The 27394-nt window shown below is 45.8% G+C and overlaps 1 protein-coding gene across 1 annotated transcript in view; it reads left to right on the top strand.

Moving 5' to 3' along the window:
- Positions 1-27394, top strand: part of LOC121837508 (protein Abitram-like) — a 101861-nt gene that overhangs the window by 14335 nt on the left and 60132 nt on the right. The window contains exons 2-4 of the mRNA XM_042293109.1: positions 3060-3111; positions 8673-8802; positions 17862-18008. Coding sequence (XP_042149043.1) covers positions 3060-3111; positions 8673-8802; positions 17862-18008 — 329 coding nt within the window. The remainder of the gene's footprint in view (positions 1-3059; positions 3112-8672; positions 8803-17861; positions 18009-27394) is intronic.

Genomic DNA, 27394 nt, shown 5'->3' with positions numbered 1-27394 from the left:
TTTTGGTATGGTATATCGCAGCATTTGCGCACCATAGTTAGTAGAAAAGTAGACAACCTTTCAATACTTCATGTGTCTAGTTAAAGGGGCCCTGCAATGACTATTTTACTGGTTTTTAATTTGCACCAAACCTGAGCGCACTGAACGTAGCAACTTAGTGAAACCTTTCTTTTCTCAAAATTCGCTTTATTTTATAAGTTATAGGTAAATTAAAATTACAAAAACAAGCAAAAAATAACCTCCCTCATGATGTCCTTGGTTGCTTGAGCGGCCGTGAGCTAGGCGAGGGATAGTGAGCTCAGCGACCACTCACCGCTGCCGCACTCCGTGTTGACGGCGCGAGAGGGTGCCACTAAAGCATGTTCTGGATAGACTGTATGCAGTGGGCAGCCAGAGCGGCTCTCATTGCATTTGCTGCGTGATTAAACACTAATTCGGCATGACACTTCATCGGCCACAAACGACAGCAAACACGAGGTAAAGATCAGTTCAGAATGGGAGCCACTTCGCACTGCCATACCGTGAAACGGCTGAACCGCAAAACAAAGCTTCTCGCCGAAGGCTTTCGGAACGCTCGGAGACGGTCGGATCCTCCTGTTCATACGACCACAGCGCCGCCACGTACATCCGAGACCTTTCCGTGTCGGCGCCTGATCCCACTTCTCCTTTCGAGTATGCGCCGCCTTTTCCACCGCTTGGTGGCAGGTATGTCGATGGGTCATTTCTTGTGTCCGTGCTTTATAAACTGCATTTGTTTCTTTTCTGATCTAAAATACTAAACAAAAACTACTTTTATAAATAATTGAAACGGTTCGTGCCACTTATATTTTGTATTTCGACTGAAAAGAACCTTTTAGCGGCTCTGACCAGTACTAAGCCCAGGACCAAAGACGTCAGATTTCGCGCGCTTTTGGTACCGCGGGTCACCCTAGTCGGTGGAGGAGGTTTCCGCGTCGTCCGGTTAAAATATGACGCATTGATATTTAGTTACTCGCTCCGTGCCCGCTGGCTTGCCCGAACCCCAAGAGACGTGGAAACCGCAAAAAAGGTACACGCCTAAATATGATTGCAGGGCCCCTTTAAGTGAATGTCTATATTTCATATGTGGTTTTATTGAGGTATAGCATGGAGCTGCAGGCGAAACGAACCAACATTTCTGGCATGCTTGGCAGGGCAGGCAGTGCATGAAACACAGCTGCATGGTATATGAAAATAAAGAAATGGGGACACACTTGCAGGAGCATAACGATAGATTTACATCTCACACAATCAATGCTGCTGGTGGTCTGAATGAATTTGACTTTGGTCTTTGGTCCTGGGCTTAGTACTGGTCAGAGCCGCTAAAAGGTCCTTTTCAGTCGAAATACAAAATATAAATCCTATTTCGTTTTTTTTTTTTTTATACAATAACGCCAAAGTAGAAGAGCTCTGCATGCTGCTCGAGCAACATATAAAGGATAGTCTGGGCCATGGAGAGAGAATCACAAATGAAACAGACTAAGTACAGGGCAAAGTAAAGAAAGAAGGAACACGGGCATATAAAAGTTACTTATTTATATCTGTTTACATTACTCGCATCACCTTTGCTGGATTCGGATGGTATTTCAATGAACTCCATGGTGGCATCTGTGGACTTGTTTATAATATCCCTTAAGTAATGCCCAACAAACATAGACGGAGGTGTTTAGCCCGGTATTATTTCCTTCTCGACAATTTACATTTTACAGGCTCCAAAATTGAGATTTTAGCTAAATAAAATTGTCCTTTAGCTAAAACACCAGAAGCGTTTCTCACACAAACTGTCACCCTGCACAGGTTTCACATTTTCTGCAACTAGTGAAGCATCTTCCCCTGTACAGCCGTTCGAATGCTTGCTGTTCCTCCTGTTTCTCTTTGTTTTCGGAGAGAAAGGCCTTCAGACCCAGGGCCTTCAATGCATCTGCGAACCAGCGCATGCAGAGTGGCCCGCGCATGGTCGGGTCGCTAGCTAATTTGTACACCGCCCAAAGGCTTTACATATAAATGTAATTTGAATTGCCCGCAGAGCAAGGTGTGATATTCTCCTTACTCATAAACATGCAAGAAATAGAATTTCAGCGTTTGAAACACTTACGCCACTGCCTCACCGACTGCTCACACGATCGCCTTATGCCGTGTGGACAGACAAGGAGGTTCATCGGCTGAATTGCCTTTTGGCACTTTTAACCTAATTATAAAAGTAAAAGTGAAAAACGCACTAGAAAATGTACGGAGGCACGTTGGTGTCGGTCTTACCCAGCATCTTGCACACCAAATAAACGTAGTCCCACTCTTGGAAGAGTTTGCGGCACACAACGGCCGACATTGACGATGCCTTTTCCATTCTTAGTTTGATTGTCCACGCTTTCTTTAACCTCGACGTCTTCGGGCAGTGAAAGCTGATACCAGCTTCTTTTCGGGATTTGCATTGCGGCACTGAACAGTAGGTCAGCATGATTGCAAACCAGAAAATGGGGGCAGGGAAGCGAGCAGGATGCGAGATCGTGAAACAGTCCTTCCCCTGACGTCACGGTACACGTTGCCCCATTAAGGGCGCAGTGATCGCAGCGACGCTTGTGTTTGCTCTGGGGGATAATAGCCTCAAATATAGTTAGGTTCAATGCATGCTTTATAAAAAAGAATTTAATTTTTTAATGTATTTTTTTTAATATTTTGTAGAGGGTATTGACGCCACTTGAGAATGTAGGATATAAACTCAAATTTATTTAAAATCATGATCAAAACTTTCGCCAGAGTGTTACTTCGGCAAACTTTGGCAGATCGCGTGCCTACACAGCGCAGTCATAGATACATAAGAAAGCATGCTGTTCGCTCCTGTAGTGTTTGCCTCGCTTGCGCATTATGTAAAAAGGTCGGCGAGCAGCTGATGGAGCACATGTCAGAATAAGCATGACTTGTGCTTAGCACATTCGGACGGCTCTTGAAGGTGCAAATGGAGTGGTGCCGTCGGACGGCACTTGGACGCTCTTCAAGGGTGCCGTGAGACGGCTCTCTTGACACAGCCTTTTTTTTTCTTTCAGACGCAAGTGGGCAGAAGGGCGAGGACCAGTGTGCACTCTTCCATTCCAACAGGTGAAAATGTGGGCAGGACCCAGGAGCCCCGTATGGTAGGGCTATGCAGAAATGGACTGGGGGTGGGGCCTGTGCCATGCTATGTTAAAACCATGTTTGTTTATACTTGTACTAATATCAACGTTCGACTTTACAACAAGTACACATGGGGGCGACACATGCCCTCCTTCTTCAATTATGCACATAGAAACAAACGTGCTATCCTACTCTATGTGTAAATGCGACTGTAGTGAAGTTATATATGAAAAAACTGACCTTGGTATGTGCCGGTTCTACTGTACATGTCTGTTTTCGTTCTGCAATTTGTATGGAAGACTTTGTGCATCCACTTTATGTAAAAGAGCTTAAAGGGCAACTCCGCTCAATTCCGAAGATTTCGGGATAATGAGTGATTTCACATTAAAAAGCACTAGCAAAAGATACTACGTCATTTGCTTTGCAAAAAATGGGATATGTATTGGTATACCTAAAACATGAGCAGAGGTAAAAACCAAAACTTTGGCTCCGTCTGGCAACATGGGCCTTAAGCTGCCAAGAACATGTCTATCCCGTGGTTCGAGATGTCACGTGATCCGCAACGCGACGATGTGCGGGATTGGGGCGGGCGTGTGTTAGGCGCAAGTGCTGTCTGCACCGCACTCTTCACCACGTTTTGGTGCCTACGACATTCGACGACGTTTGCACAACTGCGACATAAGTGTGTGCACATAGTGTCTGTAGTGTGAACAGAACTCCAAGAGATAATAATCACAAATGGTGAGGAAGTGACGGCAATTGGGAGGCAGGAGGCGGCGGCGGCGGGACGGTGCCAAAGAAGCGCGCTGCGCAGGCGCGTTACGACAATCTCATGGACGACGCTGAGCGCTGAGAGGAAACGTTGCTGACGAAACTTGTTATGTTTACCCGGAGAAGTAAAAACGAGCAAATAGGGACAACGGTGATGACGTTTAGTTCAATATTAGCTTCACCTACGCCGTGGCCTTGACTCCACTGTTGGTCGCGCCTCAATTCGTTTGCTCGAGTCGGGCGATTTCGGTAACTTGGCGAGTTGCAAAGTTTGCCGGACCGTTTAAGAAACATTTAGACAGAACTTGGTCGTAATATTCGACGTGTGGTCTTCTTAGGTGATACTGAAGAGGAGTGCATTGTTTTTTTCAAAAACAATAATGAAGCGGAGTTGCCCTTTAAGGAGCATGTCAGCACAGATCTCGAGCACAAAGCTTTTAATTTCTGGAAATGAAAGAAACGTGAAAATACTGATACTAGATATTGGCACCGCTCAACACTTCTCAGTCAGCAGGGCTATTTATTTTTCACAAATATTTTCTGCAGCAGCACTGTCTTTTGTGCCAGTAGACGCTTGAGATTCTGCCACCTCGTTTGCATAAATAGTACTCGACTAACACCACCTCGATGAACGAGGCCTTAGAGCTCTTAGTATGTGTGCTTCCAATCTTGCGGCAATGGGGAAACACTTCCAGAGACGCCGGTGGCTGCACTGAAGTGCCTCAATGCAAACACTCAATTTCCAGACGTGTTTCTTTTTTTTTTTTTGTATTTGCACATGAAAACCGTCAGTTCTTTGTTGCAAATGCTCATTTCAGTTGTGTGGACTTTTGAATGTTCTTGTAAAACTACAAGATTAATATTTTACTTGTGGAACAGGTGTCTACGTTCCCGCTTAAAGGTAGACTGAACTGAATGTTAGATTTTGCAAAATAAGGCCGCAGAATTGTTAAACGAGACATTACAAACTCCAATACATCACTCCTACATCGATATATCCAACGGATGGCCATATTTTTTTTATAAAAAGGACGTGATCAAGCAAGGACTGTTATGTCACAATCCTCCTGGAACAGTTGAGAATGTGGGGAAGCAACCTTGTTTCTCTCCTTGCTTTGGTTCACCTGCTCCAAGGGACAAAGTGAACAGGAGAGGGAATGAGAATCGTGACGTCGCATTTCTCGTCGGCGTCGTCGGCCATGTTCAATCGCACACTTCTTTTCCAAAAATACGGCCATCCATTAGAGGTACCGCTGTATGAGTGATGTTCTTGAGTTTTGCAGCGTCCCACCTATCGCTCCAGCCTTGTTTCGTGAGCTCGAAATTTCGGTTCAGCATCCATTTAAGCTGCAAGAGTTTGCACCGTGAAATCTTGGAGTCGTTCAGTGCTTGTCGTGGCTTCTTTTCAAAAGTCGGTGTTTATGTTCTAGCCACTTGTTGGCAGTGTGCAAGTGCCTGAGGATTGCCACAATTATATGACATTAATGTCAACATGCGAGAACTACAGATTGAGAATGAAAGTGAATGTGTTTCTGTTTCTCCGAGACAAAGCGTTGTGGAAGGTATGGATATCATCTATACCAGGGATCAGATTTCAGTCATAGTATGAGCAAGAGCATTCTAGGTTGCTGATAGAATGTGGCACCACAGCTTGCACGTAATCATTCAATGAGACATTTTGGACCTGTTCACGAGTTCACAATCGGGCAATATTTTAGTAAGAACATCTCACCAACATACAAGTAGCAAGAGATGTCTCGATGCCTTTGGTAAGCCTTTTGCGAATACTCCTTCATCTTCTGGTCAATGTCAGCCTGCATATAGCAACAGTATACAACTTGACATTTGCAAACAAAGTGCAGGTTCTCAATGGGTTCCAACGTGAAATAGCAGACGGTCAGAATTGCAGCCTGCATCCGATCTCACTTCGTCACGGCGCTCGTTTTGTAGCAGACAATGACTTTTTTATGGTCTGTTAGCAGATTACGTACGGCATTTTCTTGTTTTGTTTCCATCCGCAAATGGCACTTCGTGGCAGACAAATCGCGTTTTCCCGATCGCATTAGCGGACGAATTGTCTATGAACGTTATTTTCGCTTGCTCCTTGAGTGTCAAGTTAGATTTCACTCTTGCTCTAGCAGTGACCAAAATCCGACCCCAGGAAAGGATTTTGGTTATTCTAAGCACTTCGGGGAGAGAACTTCCTGACCTCTGCTAATTGTTGTTTCTCTTGCAAAATGCAAATCATTTAGTGACATTGTCGCGAGGGACTCGAAACACTACTCTCAAATAAGACTCTTTGCCTAACGTTTTATAATCAATTCAGAGAAGGAGCTGTGATTTATACCAAGACAAAATCATCTCTCGAGTTGCGCGAGCTTCATTTCACAGACGGCGACGTTGTCAGACAGATTTCTGTTGTCTACGTCGCTGGCAGGCGAGTGGTAAATGCACCGTGCGGTCCCATCCGTTTCGTCGCCCAGATGCCGTTCCATAACCCTACCTGGAATGCGCCTTCAACTGGTGCGTCTACCGTGTCCCTAAAAGTGGCTTCTCGATTTCCACCTGGGGACGTCTTAAAAGTGTCACATCGTCGCTGGCCGCAATCATGGTGGCGTCACATCAGCGGCGGTAGATGTGGCAGACGCCTGCTCTGCTGCAGGTCGCTCTCCGGCTTGACAGCCAGGAGTCGGGGTGCCTTGACGACGGCGACACTTGCCGTCGCTCATACCTTTTTCTGGGACTTCTAGCACTGACCGCCAGGATCGGGACGTCCGACAGTGCGACGCACCCACTTTTGCGACGTCGTTCGTTGCCACTTTGGGGCCACCTTTTGACGCGTGGGCGGGATGGGACCTCGAACGTACCAGTTGAAGACGCATTCCAGGCTCTGCGGTTCCGTTGGTTTCCAGGCTGTCAGGGTTACTCGTAGAGTTACGACACTGTGAAAAAGGCCCTGGTCTCGAGGCGATTGTGTCTGAATGCTGCTGCTAGTTCACCGAGGAGTCCATCGAGATGTCTTGCAGGGACGGAAAAGCAGGCAGGGTTCTTGGCGTAAAAGCCGATCGTGTTGGAAGCGAGCGATCCGTGTTCTCTCGTAACTTTGAATTTGACAGATGTCTCATTTTGGTGTGTATTGTTTAAGGTCAAGTACCGTGGTGTTAAAGGGGCCCTGCGAGGACTTTTTTTACTGGTTCTTAATTTGCACCGAACCTGAGCGCACTGAATGTAGTAACTTAATAAAACTTTTCTTTTCTCGAATTTCGCTTTATTTTAAAAGTTGTAGGCAAATTAAAATTACAAAACCAAGCAAAAAATAACCTCCTTCATGACGTCCTTTGTTACTTGACTAGCCGTGAACTAGAAAAGGGGTAGTGAGCTCAGCGAGCACTCACGGCTGCCGCACTCCGTGTCGACGGCTCGGGGCGCCACTAAAGCATGTTCTGGATAGGCTGTATGAAGCGGGCAGCCAGGGCTGCTCACATTGTGTTTGCTGCGCGATTAAACACTTATTCGGCATGAGACTTCATTAGCCACAAACGACAGCAAACACGGGGTAAAGATCAGTTCTGAACGAAAGCCACTTCATGCTGCCATACCGCCAAAAGGCCAAACCGCAAGCCAAAGCTGCTTGCTGAAGGCCTTGGGAGGGTGAGGAACCGATCGGATCCTCCAGTTCGCACGACGGCAGCGCCGCCGCATACATCCGGGATCTTTCTACGCTCGCCGCTCGTTGGCGCCTGATCCCACTACAGCTTTCTAGTATGCGCCGCCTTTTCCATCACTTGGTGGCGGTTATGTCAACGGGTAATTTCTTGTTTCCATACTTTCTAAACTGCATTTGTTTCTTTTCAGATCTAAAATAGTGAACAAAAACTACTTTTATAAATAATTGAAACGGTTTGCGACACTTATAATTTGTATTTCGACAAAAAAGAAGCTTTTAGCGGCTCTGGCCAGTAGTCAGCCCAGGACCTAAGACGTCACATATCGCGCGCTTTCGGCACCGCAAGTCGCCCCCGTAGGTAGAGGAGGTTTCCGCGTCGTCCGGTTAAAATATGATGCACTGATATTTAGTTACTCTCTCCGTGCCCGCTGACTTGCCCGAACCCCGAGGAACGTGGTAACCGCAAAAAAGGTAGGCACTTAAATATGATTGCAGGGCCCCTTTAAACTGTCAACTCTCCCGAAACGTATGAATTGTTTATACTAACATTAATTTTAAAGAAACGAAGTGCTAAAACTGTGGGAAGTAAATAAATTGTGTTGTGCTCGGCTCTTCGTACACAGAAAACCATTGGGAAACATGACATTAACTACCTGTTCAAAAACATCTGTATTCAAAGTTTAAAAAAAAAAAAGTATTTCGGACCAACTCGCCTGTTTAAGAAATGACTTCTACATCCAATGTTCCTCATAATTCACATTTTAAATGAGTCAACAATCAATACAGTTTAAATGAGTCGACAACAGGTCAACATTGCATGTCTCTTCCCATTTTATGATGTCGAGGGAGGCACGCCAAAGCTGTCCAGGTGGTGTGGGCTCCACTAGGGTGCCTTCACGCACACTTTCATTTTCATCGCACCGCTTTGGTTTCTTTTTTCGCTCAGAGGCAAACGAAAGAGCGCCTCTTGGCACAAATGTTTAGCGCTCGCTGTGTTACGACGACGTTTAGTCCTCAGCTTTTTTTGTTTATTTTCCTCGGCTCGACCGAAGTTGCAACAGCTCCGTTGCGGTGCATTGGAGCGTGCCGTACGACGGTTCCTTTCCAGAATCGTTCTGGTCACGCTGGCTCCGTCCCATCCGATCCTGAGGGAAGGAAAGACGGCGACCAAGGTGAACTTCCAAGTGAACGAGAAACTCAACCGCCTCTCCAACCAAGTCTCCGGCAAGTGGAAAAGGGTGAGTGTTCCCGACACCAGTGGTGCAGAGCGTCCGACAAATGTCGACAAGTACAACCATTGTTGCCAGGTGCTTAACTGCAGCTTCAAGGTATAGACGCACCTGCAAGGTTGCGTCGGCTTCCGTAGTCGCCGACAGTCTAAGGGACGCGGGACACGGTAAGTCCCAGAGGTCTCATTATCATTCCGCAGCAAATCACATGGCGGCATTCAGCCGACGACACCGAAGGACAAATCCCGAAAGGAGCAGCGTGACCCTAATGGGCCACACCTTGCGTTTTTTAAACTGTCGGTGACGATAGTGCACATTAGGTTTCTGAAGTTGCATCTCGATTTAACCTTGCCCAGAGGTTTTAGCCTAAGGCCTTAAAACAAGGCTTTTGCTCGAGAGGCCTTCGTCGCGTCGTTAATACGTGCTTCACACGCCGGTGCACATGTCGTTGTAAATATGAATAATGCGAACAAAATGTTGTTCATTAGAGACATGCAAATGATTTGCGCGAAGAGTGTACCATAGATGCCCGCACGGGCCGACATGTTGGATTTCAGCCCAGCCCGACCCGCTGTCTCTTGGGCCGCCCACGGCCCGCCATTCGTTTTTGACAACCGGCCTGGCACTAATTTTCATGGGCCCATTGAGGCCCGCTTCTTTTCTCCCAGTACTAATAATGTACAAATTGTGAGGCAGCTCGCTCGCCACTGCTACATGTGTTGACTACTGCACCCGAGAGTCAGTGCTGTAAGCATCTTTTTTGCTGTTATTTTTTGTTTGACCATTGTGCAAGCCCATGTACCCCGTTACAAAAAAAAAAAGGAAAAAAAAAAAAGAAATCATTTTGTTTTTTCTACGACCAGACCCGCATATTGAAAAGGAGGGAGAAATAAAAACGCCAAGCAACAGTAAACGAAACCATGTACTAAAGTTGAAAAGGGCATGTCGCGACGGTCTTGGACAAAGCACTGGCAAAGTTCTAAATTGCCCGCTGGCGCTATTCCCAACCTAAAAAAAAAAAATGGAAAAAATATGGCTGTCTCTTGCGGTGGTCTTTGAGAAATTGTTTAGGAAGAGCCTCGAGGGAGCCCCTTCACCCATACCGTGAACGCACGCCCTCGTACCTACAGATGGTTTACGCTTGCTAGGATGATGTTTTGGAGTTCGTAGCGTCCCGTTCAACGCTTCTACGGCCTATTTTACGAAATCCAAATTTCTGTTCAGCATCCCTTTAAAGGGGCGATACAACAATTTCAGCTTCGAAAGAATTCCCAGTTTTTAATGTTTACATTGTTTATCTTACCAAAAGGAATAAAGAAACTGCCTCATTCTTTTTGAAATATTGCGATTCCATTGCACAATAGCAAAGCAAAGAGCGGGGAAATATTGCATATTGGAGCCGCAGGTTGGCGGCCATGGGAGCTAAGGCGTGATGCCAACCTGGGTGCGTTGTAATAGGTTAGCAAGATGTGCCATTATGTGCTGAATCTAAGGCTATTTTTTATAAATATTCTTGTCTCAACACGAGTAAATGCATCAAAAGCCTCATATCACCGATAAAATCATATTAAATTCAGTTTTAGTGGTGCCATCAGCCCGAGGTGAACAAACCCATTCCTCTCGCGAGTCTCACCCCGTCACTGCTACATCCAGGGGCAGATACAAGGGAGGGGCAACGGGGGCGGCTCCCCCCCCCCCCAAAAAAAAGAGTTCTGGATCTGCCCTTCACTACATCAGTCCCACTTCCTTACAACAAGGCAAGCACTTCGCCTCGCCCCCTCTCCGCATCACTCAGACCAACCTTCAAGGTCGCTGACACACTTGCCGCCATTAGGTTGCTTCAAGTTGGTTGGTTGCGGTTTCAACTTGCACGTGGCTGTGTTGCTGTTTTATGTCATTTTTGCTTAATTTTGTGATGCAAATGTGTCTTTTGTAGCCCACAACCATTTAAACAGTGCTACTGGGGCGCTTTGAAAACTGCAATATGGTTTTGTGCCTAAAAGAAAAACAACCAATGTACGGGGAAGATTACCATTGTCTTCCCCTGGAAATTAGTGTGTACGGCCGTACTTAAGACACTAATTTCCAGAAAAATAAACTAATGAAGAGACTAATATACATGAATGTGAAGAAGCAGGTCGACAGCTCAGTTAGTAATGTGCTGAATCGGGAAGAACTGACGAACTCCCGAGCTTACTACCCACTGTTTAGTTTTGTGGACACCCAAGTTTTAGGGAACTTTGCAGACAGTCTCACATAATGATGCAGAGAATTTATAAAAACAAGTAATATTGTCTCAAACTGTTTTATATTTAAAAAAAATAAGTACTTGAAAAAAATTCTGAATCTGACCTATATAGGCCAAGTAGGAAATGTCCTTAATTATCAGCTCTGTTAAAGAACTCATTAGCAGCATTTCACAGTATTGTCCCTAGGAAAATAACTATTTTTATATGAACATTTGCTTACAGCGTACTCACAATATGGTATAAGTGGCAGGCCAGTCAAATTAAATCTGACATTTATCTTCCTTAAAATTGGCCAAATAAAATTGAAGGAGCTGTGCAACAATTTCAGTGCTTTGCTTAAATAATTTGGGTCTTGGTGTCTCGACCTTACTGAAGTAAAAAACAAAAACTGTTTTTGTCTGCATGTCCCAGTTTGTATTTCAAAAATGGACATAGATTGAGGCTTTCGGCACCTCTCAACACCTTCACCATCTTCCGAGTCACGTGCGCTGTGATGTGAAAGGGGGACGTGCGGGGTTCCGGCACTTTCTTTCTAGAGCCATCAGTGAGCAACGAGAACTCGCCCGCTTGCAACCACGTGGCCGGGTTTTTGCGCAGCGCAATCAACATGACGAAAGGAGGAAAGTGCCAACGTCTGGGTCCGGCCATCCCCATCTGGCTCTGCCCCCATCCCCCTCCAACTTCTGGCGGCTGTTTGCGGTAGCAGATAGGGCTGACGGTCTTGTTGACCTCAGATAGATGGCGCCAGTAAAACTCCGTACAATAAAAGTTTTGTCGTTGATTACCAGGTTTTTGATGCATTTATAGTTATGTTGGAATGACAAGATTTATAGAAAAATTACCTTTTATCTAGCAGGTACTTGCACAACTTGCTATCTTTTTATGAGTCCCCCATTGACGTAATGCTGCGTGGTTCTCACGGCCGCCGTTCGTGGCTCCAGGTCGGGAAATATTCTGATTTTTGCCTCGCGAATACGCGGCAGAATTGCAACTTTCACTGCGGAGCTGTTAAGGGCTAGGTTCCCCAGGATCGTGTCTGGTACCAAACAAATGACACAAAACTCTGGACAGCTACCGCCATCTATGAGCAACGGCGGCAACCAGACAACCGGCTTCCCTCCTCGCTCGTCGCTCGAGCCTTTCCACTCCGGTTTTTACTAGAGTGAAAAGCTGAATTTCTCTATGCATCGTCCTAGATGTCGTCCTCAAGGTCATCTTAGAAGTCGTCCTTGAGGTCATCCTAGACGTTGCCTTGAGGCTGTTGAGAGGTAGTCCTTGAGGTTGTCCTAGAAGTCATCTTTGAGGTCATCCCTGAGGTCGTCCTAAACGTCGTCTTTAAAGTCGTCCCTGAGGTTGTCCTAGAAGTCGTCCTTGAGGTCTTCCTTGAGGTCGTCCTCTAGGCGTCATCCTTGAGGTCGTCCAAGAAGTCGTCCTTGAGGTCGTCCTTGAGGTCGTCCCACCATAGTACAGCTTCGCTGGTCTTCCTTCTTCCCCAGAGTGGAAAGGCTGAAAGTTTTTGAATCAAGATGTGTTTTCTGTTCTTTGTGACTAGATAAACAATGTGAAAAGTAGGAGATGCGAATTCTTTCAACGTTAAAATCGCTGCGCAGCTCTCTAAAGGGTGCAGGAAAGTACCTTGACAAGTTTAGCTGAAGTCTAACGCTAAGCGTCACTTTATGGACCTGTGTAAACATATCTTTACTTGTTTGAACAGATGTGCTTTGTAAATTTTGACGTCGCCCACTAAATGTAAATCTCTATTCGCCATTGACAATGCTGGACTCGGCTGATTTTTACACAGACGGCTTATTTTTGCGGCGTCAATTATTGAGGACTCCAGACACTGCCAAGTGTTAGAACGGCATATGCAAAACCTCTGTGCACACTAGAAAAAAAGAAAAAAAAAGTTGTTGATAGTGCGTTTGTGTTGAGCCCAAACAGTTTTGGATTGGCACAGGAAGGTGACGCTATTTCCTTGCATACACTATTCTAAAACTCGCTACTCAAGCTATCGGTGAGTTTTCTACACGAGAAGTCCCAACTTTTGTGTTAAAATAAATTACCGTATTTACTCGAATGTAACGCGACCACGATTGTAACGCAAAAACTGACTTTTCACAGCGCAAAAAAAAAAAAAAGAACACGAATGTAACGCGAGTTAAGTGAGGGGAAAAAAGTACCTTAAAAAGTACTACAACGTGGTCCGCGGAAGCCTTTTCGGTTGGGTTCACACTTGAAGAGCACTTCACGATGGAGCCTCCACCTACGTATAGTCGATTCTGTCACACCTACCCGTCGAGCCACGGCAGAGTTTCCGATTTCCTCAGCCATCATAATTGCACTTCTTTTAAAGCGGGCATCGTACTGAGCTCGTCGCGTCGCCATTTGCTCGAGTCCAGTCGCTGAAGCACGTAGCAGCAGCTCACAAAACACGGACAACACGGGCACATGGATATGGTAACCCTAACAGAAAGAGAAAGCATTGTTAAGGTAACCTGTAACTCTAATATGGGCGCAACGAGTCGCAAACAAGAATAGGATTGGATTGGCTGTTTCCAGCGTGTATATGTTGCCAGAAAAAATTGAACAATAGCGAGATTTGTCATAGCCATTTTAAAGAGTCTGTGCTGCGACACCGCCAAGGCAAATTTTGAGGCGTTTCGATTATAACACGAACCCTCAAATTAGGTAAGGGAAATTTGAAAAAAAACTTGCGTTACGTTCGAGTAAATACGGTAATTAAATTGAACTGGTTATTTAAGGGGTACGGAAACCAAATTCTGGATCTCATCTTTGCTTAAACATGATTTCGCTCCTTGTCTTTGTTATTATCATTCCCTCCTGTATGCACTCAGGGTGACATGAAACAAAGCAATGGAACAGAATTTTCTGAGTAGCGTCAAAGGAGCAGCACAAACGTGAGTGCTTGAAAGCCTCTCTTCATATCAGTGGCGGTCGAGTGGCCAGCCTCATGGCCTGTATGTAGTTTTGAAACACTGCTGCTAGATGGCACAAAATATGTACAAGGGTCTATTGGTCACTTTTGTATTCACGGCAAAAGCAAACCTGCCTTGGAACACGGCCTCTTACATTGGATGATAAGCCTGCCTCGAAGATGGGACCGCCATTTGTGGTCTGTTAGGAATTTGCCGAGAATATTAAATGGTATGTGAGCCTCATTAGGGTCAGGTTGCAGTCTTATCGAAAGTTATATACAATCCATTTCACACCACTTAGTGTAGCATTGTATAAACGGTGACCTACTCTTCGGTCGGGTCAGGTACAAAAGTGCTGTTGTAATAACCATATGTTGTTTATGCCACAGCTTTATCTTCAGCCAGATTTGTTGGTAAAATAGTGCATAGTACTATTTACTAACTATTTGACTGGGCAAACTCCTGGAACATGTCATTTTCCTTTATGTTGTATCTTTTCTCGAAACTACTACATAGTTCCTTTTCAGAAAAAGCGTCTTTAGTGAAAATTAGCTTCATGTCTTTACTACCGTTACATCCCGGGAGATAGTCCACCTAGAATCCAAAGCAAATTGGGTGAAAATAAGAAGTGGGCTAACTTTCGGTGGGCAATAAAAAAAAAGTTTAGAAAATGCTATTTTAAGTTTTTGTGACCTGCAAAACTTTTAATCGCAGGAAGGGCCGATAAACCAGGCTTCGTCGTAGGAACCAGCGATGAAGACTGACATCTGACATCCTATGCAGGGGCCCTACTTTCTCTTATTGACATTAGCAATCCACTGAACAACATTGTTTTATCCATAGAACTGTTATTTTTTTATGATTTTGTTATGTACAATTATCAAATTTCTAGGCCTGACTAGCTTGAAAATTCTGCTGTGCAAAACAATGCACCTTTTTCCAGTGAGCTTCTCTGCATGCATACACCCTCTCCCTTGCCCTTGCTTCTCGCTGTCACCATTTTTGCAGGGTACAGTTCCGCCTGACCAACATATTCACCACATATTTTTATGTGTCTGTCGTTTTTCTTGACAATTCCTTTTTAGCCATAAGTAGTATGGGGCATAAAAAGCAATGGAAACCGATACGACTGCACAATGCCAATCTGTTCTGACAGGTGGAGGCATGTTGAGCTGTCCTTCATTTGTAGTTCACGGGTAACTCCCCAGATGGTGCCTGTGATTCGGAGAATGTCTATTAAACACTAACACCCCCCAAAAACATTTTTTAATTTTTTGCAGGGCAATTTATGATGGTGTCGGAAGACTACCCAAATAATATTTTGTAACAGAGTCACGCATAATTTTATTGAAGCTGAAAAATGCAGCTGCTTGAAAACAAAACCGAAACCCGTGCACAGTGGTCGGAGAAGTGGAGAGGAGAGAGTGAGTGGTGGAATTTAGGTGGCTGCCAGCTGACCGTGCGCTTTTTTCTTTCTCCTTCCGTTTCTTTTTCTTTTTCTGCGTAGCATATGACATGTGTGGCGGGGAACTATTAGCTGTGCGATTCCTTTGCAGTTATGTTTGTTCCGCTCACTGCTCTGCAGTTCAAGTTGAGTTGTTTTGTACATTGAAGAGTTGGAGATGAGCAGTGAGTGCCCGTGGTGAATACCCGAGATCGGCTCCGAAAAGATTACTACGAAGATGTTGCGTGAAGAGCTGCCTCACAGGTTCTGCGTTCGAAAAGAAGTGGCATTGTGTAACAGATTTTCCGAAAGATCAACGGGATCGGGACCAATGGCTGGCCGCAATTCCTGTAGAATATTTACGGGCACCTCGGAAAGCGGACGCTACCCGATTTATATGCTCCTTGCATTTTGTGGAAAGTGGTTACATTGAGTTCGCAGGTGTCCAAAAGGAATTCCCGTACCATTTAGTTCAGCGATGTTTCGTCCACAACATTTTTTTTTTAGTGATCAACGTAAAAAAAAAAAAGAAATGTAAATATCGCAAACTGTTTGAAAAAAACAAAACAAATAATGGTACGCTTACACTCGGCACTGAACCTGTGTCTGCTGCCTGTGAAGCGGACATCTTCCCACTGAGCTGCTGGGGAAACTCTCCGAAGTAACGCAGCCGGTCGACTGTAGGTCGGAAACTTTGCTTCCAATTTCGCTCCAGCAAAGGCACTCCTGGGTCGAAGTCGGGCTGCACCACGCATTGGCCACATTCGCACCTAGGAAAGAAATCGTACGCGTGCATATTCAACTCCAAGTATGCACTTTGTTCTTGAGGTTTGCGCGAGCGATGTCTTCAGCCCCGAGAAGGGGGCGACGGCTCGGCAATGTCTTAGTGCAAATCGGCTTGGTGGTGAGGCGTGTCGTACGGGATGAATACCAATTCTTTTGATTGGTCCAAAATTTACTTTTCAAAGGAAGACAGAATTTGCCGGTGCCGCGAACGACAGTTCTAAAGTAGAGATTTTACACCCTTCGTCCGCTGCCATCGCCGTCCCCGCGAGTCCCGTGATACGCGAAACGACGCCATGTTGAGAATGATGCAGTAAGTGCACAAAATGCTTCCGGTTCTCTGTGCAACTTTCGCTTCAATCAATCTATTTGCAGCTTTTTAGAAACCACAAAAAATGGGTTTCATATTTTTTTCTATTTTTGATATTGAGTGTGTGCCTTCAATTACCAACGACTTTGATTAAATTTGGTGGTTCTGTCTAAACCTTAGAAAAGGGCCACTGACCACAGAAAAGAGAGTGAGCGCGACTCAGACCGGCCAGTTCTTGATCGGCGGTTTTTGGGCGAAAAGAAACGGAATTTCGAGCCGCAAATTCTGTTCTGGGTAGTTGGGCTCTCATATGTCACGTACAACTAAAAACCCGGGTGAGCATAACTACCCTGTCAGTGTCCCTTTAAGACGACTTGGACTTCACTTTGCGTCATCAGTTTGGAACCGTCATGTCAGCTCGCCCGTCCTTGGATGTTTTAAGGCCATCCTAAATCGTTTCATGTATTTTATTTTTTGCAACTGCTCCTTTACTGCTTGTGTCAGTGTAACCAGGTGTAATCTTTGCTCAACCGATATTTCACCACAGCGTAAAATCTCTCGTCTTTGCCTTTTTCACAAACTCCATCCTTCTGACTGGACATTTAATGATTTTGTTTTGTTGGCGCTGTTGTACCAATTTTGACTTTGTCTTCCTCTTAAAACATCCACCATTCGGAACCACGTTGACCGAAGGCGCTGGTTATTGACGACATCGCGTGCGCTCGCTTGACGCTGTGACTGGCCGTTACGCTTCACTGTCCTTCTCCCAGCCCTTTCTCCCCCCCGTTGCATTGCATGACACCAGTGAGCTTCTCTGCATGCATGCACCATCTCCCTTGCCCTTGCTTCCCGCTGTCACCACTTTCGCAGGTTACAGTTCCGCCCGAGTGTCTGTTTAAGTAGAAACACCACCCAACCTCTGTCGCTTCATCACTAATGCCAGTGTCTTCAAATCTGCCATTTAGGATCATTCGATGTAAACCCCTTCTTTGTTTGCTTTTTTTTTTTTTTTTGTTTTTCTTCGCCCACTTTTTTGTGTAATGTTATTGCTTTGAGAACAAGCAGATGAATACAATAAATAAACATTGTCGATTATCCTAGCCATGCTGTTAGCAAAAACCATACCACAAATGTCTATTTAAGTAGAAACACCACAAAGCAGACGAGAAAATTTGAGAAAAATTAGAGTGATATTCGATGCACTTACGGGGCTACCTGCTCTTTATATCTCGAAAGAATTTGGAGAAATGTTTATTGTGTTTGCGACTTTTTTGGCTTCGGAGACACATATTTCCTCTTAAAGGAATTCTCCCCTCAACTGTCGTTGCAACTCGCACGTGCTGCAGGGAGGCCAGAAGCTGCAGAAGGAGTCTGCGATGTGCATTGTTTCCTGTGCGGACGGTTCGGAGTACACGCTGGTCAGCACCGTTCCTGGCGCGCTCATGGAGGTCAACGACCGGCTCACCACGGCCCCTGAGCTCCTCACCCAAAAGGTAAGGCACCTCCCGCAGACAGTTTATGAGGCGGCGGTGCACTCAAGTCTCACTAACTGCCCGAGTTACGACACTGTGGTGCATGCAACGCGTCGCCCACCAGCGTGATTATTACGTCCCAATGAGTGGTCTCTCGATTTACTCCTGATGACATTGTAGAGGCGTCGCAGACCGCGATCCTGGCGGTGTAGCGGCAGCAGTGGTGGACGCAACTGGTATCTAATTATTACGTGATTGAACAATTAATTGGCAATTACTGACTTAGGTAATAAACAAAATGCTCCGTGGTCCTAAACGACTCCCACTGTCCTTTAATAGCCCTATTCCCTCGCCGCGACGTCGGGGTCTTTTAAGTGTTTCCTACGGGTTCGGGCCCGGGGTCCACTCCCAATTTCGGGTGTGCGCTTTAATCCTCACCATCAATTATGCTGGTGTGCCACCTGCTGCAAAAAGATGGAGGCTATTTTTGCGCCATCTGTCGAAGGTAAATGAACTTGCGGAACGCTGTCATTTTATCGTTCGTGGGATTGCATCGCGCGGGCGTCATCTGAATAGAAAATATTGATCCTTGTTATTAGACACTCAGTCCGCTTTGGACCCTGTTCTAGATCAGTCGTTCAAAATGAGCGTCAATTTTATGTGAACCTTTTCCCGAATGCCTCCTTTAGGATATTTTACGCTAATACTTTAAGTAAATTTAAAGTGCAATTGATTCATCCTATCCAGCTAAATGAACCTTAAGAGGTGGCCCTAGGAGAATTAAATTTTTCATTTAGCATAAAGAGTCTACAAGACCGTCTAACGAGATTTTTTATTATTCTAACTAATGCTGGAAAAGTTGAAACAAGCAAGAAATATTCAAATTCCAGCAAAGCAGGGCTTTATTTTGTTAGTGAAAGCTGCACTGAAGGAACTGTTTGGTCCAAAAGTGAGCCTTGACAGAAAAGAAAATTCCTATTACTTATGTTTCCAGTGAAATAATGAATTACACATGTCGTCGTCCTTGGCTAAAAAGCTCGGTTTTCCAAAGAAAACTTTTGCAACCGGTCAGGCTGTGTGGAAGGTCCCCTCTTGTCATATAAGGTATATTCAATCAAGGGGTTGAGATAGAGCTGTCTAAGGTTAAGCATGTCGTGAAGCAGGAACACATGTGGATCATGAGGGTTTTTACAAATCAGCAGAAGACCTGATCCCAGTTATACATAATGCATACCAATCCCACTTCTATCTTCATAAGTCAAAAATACTCCTTCATTATAATCTCTCTGTTAAGGTTGTAGAGTTACAGATGCATGTCAATGGATGTATAGTGCAGGGGAGGACCGGCTGCGCCATTTGCGCTCTTTTGCGCCAGACGCATGTGTCTGCACCATTCTGCGCCATGTTGCAGAAACTGCGCCACAGCCAATACCTCGCGCCATTATGCGCCAAATCGCAAAACGTGTGCCAAAAAACTTTTTATTTTGTCTTGGTTTTGGTTTTTATCGACTCGATTGCCAACAATGCGGGCGTTTAACCAGGTCGGCCTTGCAATCCTTAGTCAGAAGCGCGCGAAAAAACTCGGATTCTAAGTGCTACACCACCTGCGACTGGATTTTTATTCTTCAACCATAAGTGGTTAAGCAAGTCGGCCGAGGTGAGGTCGGGTCGTTAAGCAACAGATTGCCTGAAACTCTGTGGCCCGGGATCCAGACGTTATCCAGTTGAATGCAAATGAGCAAAATATTCCTTTTAGTACTTCATCGTTAGAAGCTGGAACCGCATACTCGGAAGATAAATCGTGATTTGATAGAACTGAAACGCAGTCCGATCCAAAACCTTGCCGGCCAGCAGCTCTTATGCGAGCGGTAGATCTGCTCGACATACTTTAACCTTGCTCCTGCTTATTGTTTCAAATACGATAACTTTGTTAATCATAGTCTGCTGCTTTGATATCGAGTTGCAAAATAGGATAAACTCAAAATTTGTTGCCCTGTTCCTCCGTGTAACTGCACATCTGTTGCTTACGCACGTCACATGGTTCGCACATATAATTACTGTGTCGAGCACGTGTGGGTTGGGTGATAAGCAGTGCTGGTTGGCATCTTGAGCACCTGAAAGCCACTCAGAAAATATCAAGGATGGTATCTTCAGAAACATGTGGTACTTTGTTTTTGATTCTCATTAAGGCTCACAAAGTTTCCAGTTTTCGCATCTGTTACATTGTTGTCCCATCTACATAGGTCCTTAACCACACATGTTCATCTCTGCTGCTAAGCACAATTGAAATTGCTCCCTTGCTCGTCTAAGACACAAGCTGAAGTGCAATGAAAACTGATCTGAGCTGCTCCTAGCCTGCTCCAGAATATAGTTTTAGCTGCTCCCAACCTGCTCCAAAACAGTTTTTTCAGCTGCTGCCGTGGCTGAACCCAAGTACATTTCATGAGTTCCACCCCTGATAGTGATCAACTCCCATTTATCACATATGCTTGGGCTTGGTAAAAGAAGCAATAGCGTATATACATCTTTTTCCGTGGCAGACACCGACGTCATCAATGAAGCAGAACACTTTGGGGGTGTTAAAGCTTGAGACTGGTTTCTTTTGCTGTAAAAAAACAAAATAGAATGGTAACATATTTGTTTAACTTGTTAAAGTGTATGAGGGAGATCGTAAAAGAGCTCAGCACTATTTGCTTGGAACTTGTTGTTGAGAATGGAACTTTCATTCCATTTCTAGATAGATTGGGTCGTGTGGCAGCCACCCTTCATTTTCGAAAATGCTCATGAGGTTTTCTGCTATAAAAAGATGGCAGTAAAGAATAGTTCAGTCATTTTTTTTTTAACTGCTCAATGAAAGAGGAGGTGTTTTTTTTTAGATTATGCATGTAAGACAAGCTCCATGCTGTTTGTCCCATTTTTCTGGCTCTGGAGATCAGAATTTGCCTCACTATGAAGGCGGGCCTTTTTTCCTGGTAGGTAGTGGCTTCCTCATGGACATGTATCGGAGATAATATCCTATAATTACTAAGCAAGTGGCCCCGTATCTAGGTCAAAAGCTTCTATCTACAGGTAAACATGTGGCCGAACAAATGAGACAAGGGTCATCTTTCAAAGACGTCATGAGGAAAGGTATTGGACGCATACCATACAACAAGCGGCAAACTTTTGCATAAGCTTGCAGGAATATTTTTTTTAGTTTTGAGGTGTTTGCTAGAAAATAGTCAAAGATAACTAAAGCACTTTTCGGGATCCAAGTTTTCGAGAATATTTTGAATAAATGTTACATCTGGATGTTTCCTGAAAAACATTTTTTGTAAAAGTAACCAAAAAATATTTCTTTCGGTTGGTTGTCAAACATTTTGTTTCGGCAACCGATTATGTTTTTCACCATAGTCGATTTGCCACATTGTGACGATCCACTAAATATTATTTTGCTCCATGGTTGAAAACGAAACTTCTCCCCCTCAGTTCCACAGCGTATGGCTGAAAATCATCCCGACGTCCACTAATGTATAAAAAAAGGAATTGCTGTTGCCCTGAAACTTTACCGCGCAACAAATAGTAAAATTGCGACAACATGTCCTGTAACCAACGCAGCGCCCGTGTCATTTATACGTCTTCATACGTCGAGAATGGGGAATACAAACACAGTCTTGATGGTGTGGATGAAACGCATTGAAAAAGTTTTGAAGTCGTCAGCAGGTCGCACGTGGAATGGTCAAACCTTGCAAAATCGTATCAACACGTACCCAAGTCAACAAAGCGGCCATATCATTTATACTTTCCACTTCGTTGACTATAGCTAATGCAAACGCTGTCTTTATGGTGCGAGGCACCGTTCAGGTCCCACTTGGAGCTTGTCTAGACTTGCATTTGACCTCATGAAGCTTACCTAGGGGAACCTGTCTAGGCTCGCTTTATCGAGAAAAAAGGAAACGCGTGGAAGCAACGTCGACTTCCTGAATTAAAAGAAATCGGCTAGATGGAAGGAGAACAAGAATGTCTGACAAATCAATTCTATGATTAAGTGACAGCACTCCTTTTTGCAAAATACTTTTGCAACTTTCTACGCATGTACTCGTTGTTCATGCTCGAGCCCCTACGACATCACCCGCGGCCAATGGAAAATGCAGGTGCCTCACTCTCTGCTTTAGACGGGTCGTTTAAACAGAAAGTAGGACAGTCTCCACTGTATGTCTGTCTTTTCCTTCTAGTGGAAATTTTGTTTCAGCTTTTGGACAAGCCATTTTTAAGAATTTCTGGATCTGGATAAGCAGCTGCGCAAAACTTCAAGCACACTACGAGATGCCTTAGGCCTTCTCTGTGACCAAGACGTTTTGTCGGCCCTTCGGAAGAAAACAAGTCTTCGGGGAGGACCTTCACTGTGAGAACCTCCAATGCCTGATTTAGCTCTGTAAACTAAAAGAATTGGAAAAATGTCCGCAATCCAGCTTCATAGAAATATCCAAAGTACCGTCGGATGTGAAAATTGTGGTTCTAGAAATCGTAAGAACAGAAACTAAATGTGGAGAGAGAACATTTGTAAAGCTCCTCATTGAGGACGAACTCAAGCAGGTTTTTCTCCCAAAGAGAATTGGAGAACTGACAGAGAAAGATTTTGAGGAACTATCGAAAATAAGAGATCTCTTGATGGAAAAGAGAAGTGTAAACTTGACTGGCATTAGAGCATTGAGCTCGGGAGTTACAGCTGCCAGGAAGGCTCTCGGAAAAGACCTGCACAACAGGACCGCCCTTAGTGTGGAGGAACTGTGCCGCCTCCTTGAATTCTGCCTTAGCAACACCTACTTTAGCGTCAAGGGAGAGTATTTTAAACAAGCCAGCGGAACCGCCATGGGTGCCTCTGTCTCCGTTACCACGGCTAACCTGTGCATGGAAGCCATTGAGGAAGAGGCCCTGCAGTCATTCGCCACTGCGCCCAAAATATTTGTGCGGTATGTGGACGACTGCTTCTGCATCCTTCAAAGATCTGAAGTGGACAGATTCCTCTCACACCTCAACTCCATCGAACCGGCTATCCAATTTACAGCGGAACTTGAAAAAGACAATTCATTGCCTTTTCTGGACGTGCTCGTGAGAAGAGAAAAAGAAAAGTTGTAGTTTTCTGTCTACAGGAAGCCCACGCACACTGGACGTTATCTCCAGTTTGATTCCTATCACCCAGCCTGCCACAAAGCATCGGTGGTTAGGACACTGCTGTCTAGGACGAAGGCTATATGCTCCTCTGAGGATGACAGAAGAAAGGGAGAAAAAACCATCCGTGCTGATCTGAAAAAGAACGGATACACGAGCACCTTCATCCAACGCATTGCCCGTCGTCAAGCTCGAGGTCAAAGACAACAGCAACCACAAGCCTGTACGCAGCCACGCCCAACCTCGCGCACCTGCGTACCCTACATCAGAGGAACAAGGGAGGCGCTTGCACGCGTGCTAGCCGAAGAAGGAATCCGCGTAGCCCACAAGCCGATGTCCACGCTTGGTTTACTCATGCCCCGTCCAAAAGATCGCCCTCCGAAAGAAAAAATGCAGGGCGTAATTTATATGATCCCTTGTGCAGATTGTCCAGCCACTTACATCGGCGAGACAAAGAATTTTAATGAAAGAATACGCCAACACAAAAACGACGTTCGCAAGCTCGACCACGAGCGCAGCGCAGTCGCCGAGCACTGCGAAGTCAAAGACCACCGGATTGACTTCGACAACACCAGTGTTATCGACGCAGAGACTAACAACCGACATAGGCTTTTCATCGAGTCCTGGCATATTCAAACGACGCCAGGCAACATAAATAGGTGCCTTGGTGCTTTACCAACAGTGTATGTGAACGGGCTTCGCCATATTCATGAAAGAAGAAGATCAAGAAATGCGCCACATCGCTAAGAGAAGAAGAAGATCGAAGAACGCCGCTCCTCAACGGCCACAGTCGCCCCTGACAAAGAACCGAGTCGGTTCGAAACGTAGGGCTCCTACATGTTTAGGAATTGGTTGGTTGCCATATTTTAATTATTGTACAGTAAAACCTCGTTATAACAAAATGGGATATAACGAACTAATGGATATAACAAAGCATTCATAATTCCCCTTGCTTGCTAATAGGGAAGAAATGGACATTGGCTATAACAAACTAATGGTTATAACGAAATAATTACGATCGCTCCTTCAACTTTGTTATAACGAGGTTTTACTGTATTCCCCAACCAGAGAGATTTCTCTCAAAATGTTTAGTTTCAAGTCCAGGCCTTGGGTCACTTCGTTGATAAAAGGCTGGAACGTTTGGGCGGCGTTTTTCAACCCAAATGGTATGTGCACGTACTCGTAAGACTGAATGGTGTTGTAATTGCCATCGTGGGAATGTCGGAGAGCTCTACTGGGATTTGATGGTACTCCTTAATACAGCATGCACGAATATAACGCGACCACGAATATAACGCGAGGGCAAGTTTTGATGGCCTCGAAAAGAAAGAAAAAAAAATATTATTACTGTTATAACGTGAGCCAGAGGCCGCGGGAATTTCCCGCACTCAGGGAAATATCAGTTTATGTTTTGACTGCACTCATCCTCACTGCTCAGGTCCTTTTGTTTACAATCCACTTGGCAACTAGGCAGATAAGCAGCAGCATGGCTCGGCTTGTCTGGTAGTCCCTTTTTCTTCGGCGTGAGTTCCTCGGCAGCTCACAAGCAAAGCAAGGCACGAAGCAGAAACACCAACACAAACACCAGACCATTCTGAAGCAGAAACTAAAAAATGCACAGGCAGAAAAAAAAGACCGCTGAACCCGATACACGATTACCCTGGTTCTTGTTCTGGTCCCTCCGCATAAACGAACACCTCAGTGTTGCACGATTGCGTAAACATGGTCGGTGGTCTGGGCTTGGCTTTTGTTGATTTGACATGGCTTGGCTTGGCTCGAATTGGCCAGTGCCCGCATTCCCGCATGGTGCGCTGCATGTCTGCTGCATGCACGCTTTGTACAAACACAATAGCGGTAAAAATGTTTTTTAGGTTTTTTATTTGCCCCGTCACATGGCCCAATGGCTAAAAAATTCCCTCCCACACCCCTCCTCCTTTTTCCAGCCGGTCTCCTGCATTGAGCCAGAGGGATGGCTTTCTCCTCGCTTTCTCGAGACTCGCGCACCTCATGGCTGAACTTGATTCCAAATATAACGCGAGGTGCGTTTTGGAGCATGTAATTCCGAGAGAAAAAAAACGCGTTATATTTGTGCAAATATGGTAAGTTGATCCTGGTGAAAATAGACTTGCCTGCCAGGTTCGCGGTGAAGTCCTGGATATGCAATGAGAGGTACCGGTCCGGGACGGTTTGGGCCTTGAGCGTGCGGTAATCACCGCATGGCCACCAGTCACCAGCGGTGGCTTTGGGTCTGAGGTGGAGGAGTGACAACCAGTTGCTCTCAGAAGGGCGAATGATTCCCAGTTGCAGCATGTAGTCGAATTCACAGCAGGTGATGGTGAGTCGTTTGCTCATGAGACGACGAGGCCGCGTGATTGTAGGAGGTCCTGTGGTCACGGTGTGATGAGTAACGGAGTGCCGAACCGATTCATCCTAGTTGGTAGTTCTCATCAGCTCGGGAACCTTGGTTAGCAGTTCCTCGAACATTGAACTTGGCGGCGTAGAACGTACCTCCGAGACAACGTGAAATGATGCAATGCCATTGACTGAGAGACTGAGAGGCAAGTCATTGCATCAACCAGGCAACGAGAATGCATGTCCACGCTGAGATTAAGCTGGCTGAGCAAATCGGCTCTCAGAATAGCCGTGCGAATGTCTGCGACGATAAACGCCCAGCGAAATGTCCATCTTAGGCCAAGGTTGATGGTCAGGGAGCGTTGACCATTGGTGGCAATTGACGAACTTTTGACGGCTCGAAGTGGGGATGTTTGAATGAGATGATGCTTATTAGCTGGCGATGCTGGAAGAACGCTGACCTCTGCTCTGGTGTCCACAAGAAACCGGTGGCCAGCGACGCGGTCCACAACGTAAAACAAGTGACTTTGTCCTGAACCGGGATCACCCGCTGCTGCTAGTGCCCGGTGGTCAGGTTTCCCTGCCACGAACAGAGCGGGGTGCACTTGCAGGCTGCTGGTCCGAAGGTGTGGTGATACCAACAGCGGCTGGCGTCCAGTGCCTCCAGAGCTGGAGAATCCCGACGGGAGCCTTGTTTCCTATGAGAGGTGGACCGCCGAGAACCAAGCAGCGCAGGTTGCGAATCGCCTTCTCTAAGCGGCTGAATCGGGCCGCTTTGTCATCGGAAGGTGCAACAGCCTCAGTTGTCGCAACTCTGGATGTACAGGTGGACATGGCGACCACGCTGAGTGTGGAGTACTCGGCAATCCGGTCCACCAAATCAACCAGGCGCTCCAGAGGCATGTCCTTGGCCACTGCGAGGACGACAACCATGTTGTTCGGCAAATGCTGCAAAACAGCTCCTGGAGCAGCGATCTGCCCACTTCCGAAGTTGCGTCGCCCAGGAGTTGTCGCATGCAACGCAGCAGCTGCGAGGGTCGCTGATCACCGAGTTCCTTCAGGTTGAGGAGATGCTGAAGCCACTGCGCTCCAATGCGGTCTTTTGAGCGAGAATGGCCGCTTTGAGATTGTCAGGTGTGGGTGCAACCGTGAAAATATTGTCAGCAACCTCGGCTGACAATGACGAGACAACGTGAGGATACCTCATGGCCTGTGATCTGACGCAGTGGAGTTAGAACTGCGCCTCCACTTGTGCGAACCAAACCTTTGCATTCTTCGTCCAAAATGGCGGCAGCTTCAGTCGGAGTGCCGCTAGAGATTGCGGTGGATTGGAACTTCCAGCAGCCCCCTCGTTGTCCGATAAAGGCATGATGAGATGTTGTGCAGAACAACGTAGAGTCGCTCGTCCAGGGTCACCAATTTGTGGGTAGCTGTTCGTGTTTTTTGACAACGAAAAAGAGAAGCCGTCCGACGCCTGAGGAAAAGCTACCGGGCCTGTTTATTTCCTCCTCTTTGGGGAGCGTTTCACACGAAAAAGCCTGTTCCCGCAACCGGTCGCTGTCGCTTCACCCTCGCCATCTCCCCCGCGTCCCTGTCCTTGGGCAACGCTCTGCTCTCGGCTCGTTCGCGCGAATGTTGCTCGCTACTCGGAGCCTGCAGGCCGCTTGTTGCTGGCTGGGCAGTCATGTCTTCGAGTGATGGCAGAGGTCACCACACACGTAATGGAAGAACTTCCCTGCTATTGCGTTTACGACTTCGAAGCAATCGTGGAACCGGCTTGGTCGACGGGAAACGTCTACGAGAATCACGTTCCTAGCTCTTTTTGTATTCTTGTCATCCCATCAAAAGACTCCTTCATTTTGGAGGAATACCTCTACCGCGGGCCCGACTGCATTGAAGGATTT

This window comes from Ixodes scapularis, unplaced genomic scaffold (assembly GCF_016920785.2).
Source record: "Ixodes scapularis isolate PalLabHiFi unplaced genomic scaffold, ASM1692078v2 PGA_scaffold44__24_contigs__length_19508400, whole genome shotgun sequence".
Taxonomy (NCBI): Eukaryota; Metazoa; Arthropoda; class Arachnida; order Ixodida; family Ixodidae; genus Ixodes; species Ixodes scapularis.
Note: the sequence above shows the minus strand (reverse complement) of the source record. Positions and strands in the feature narration are given on the sequence as shown.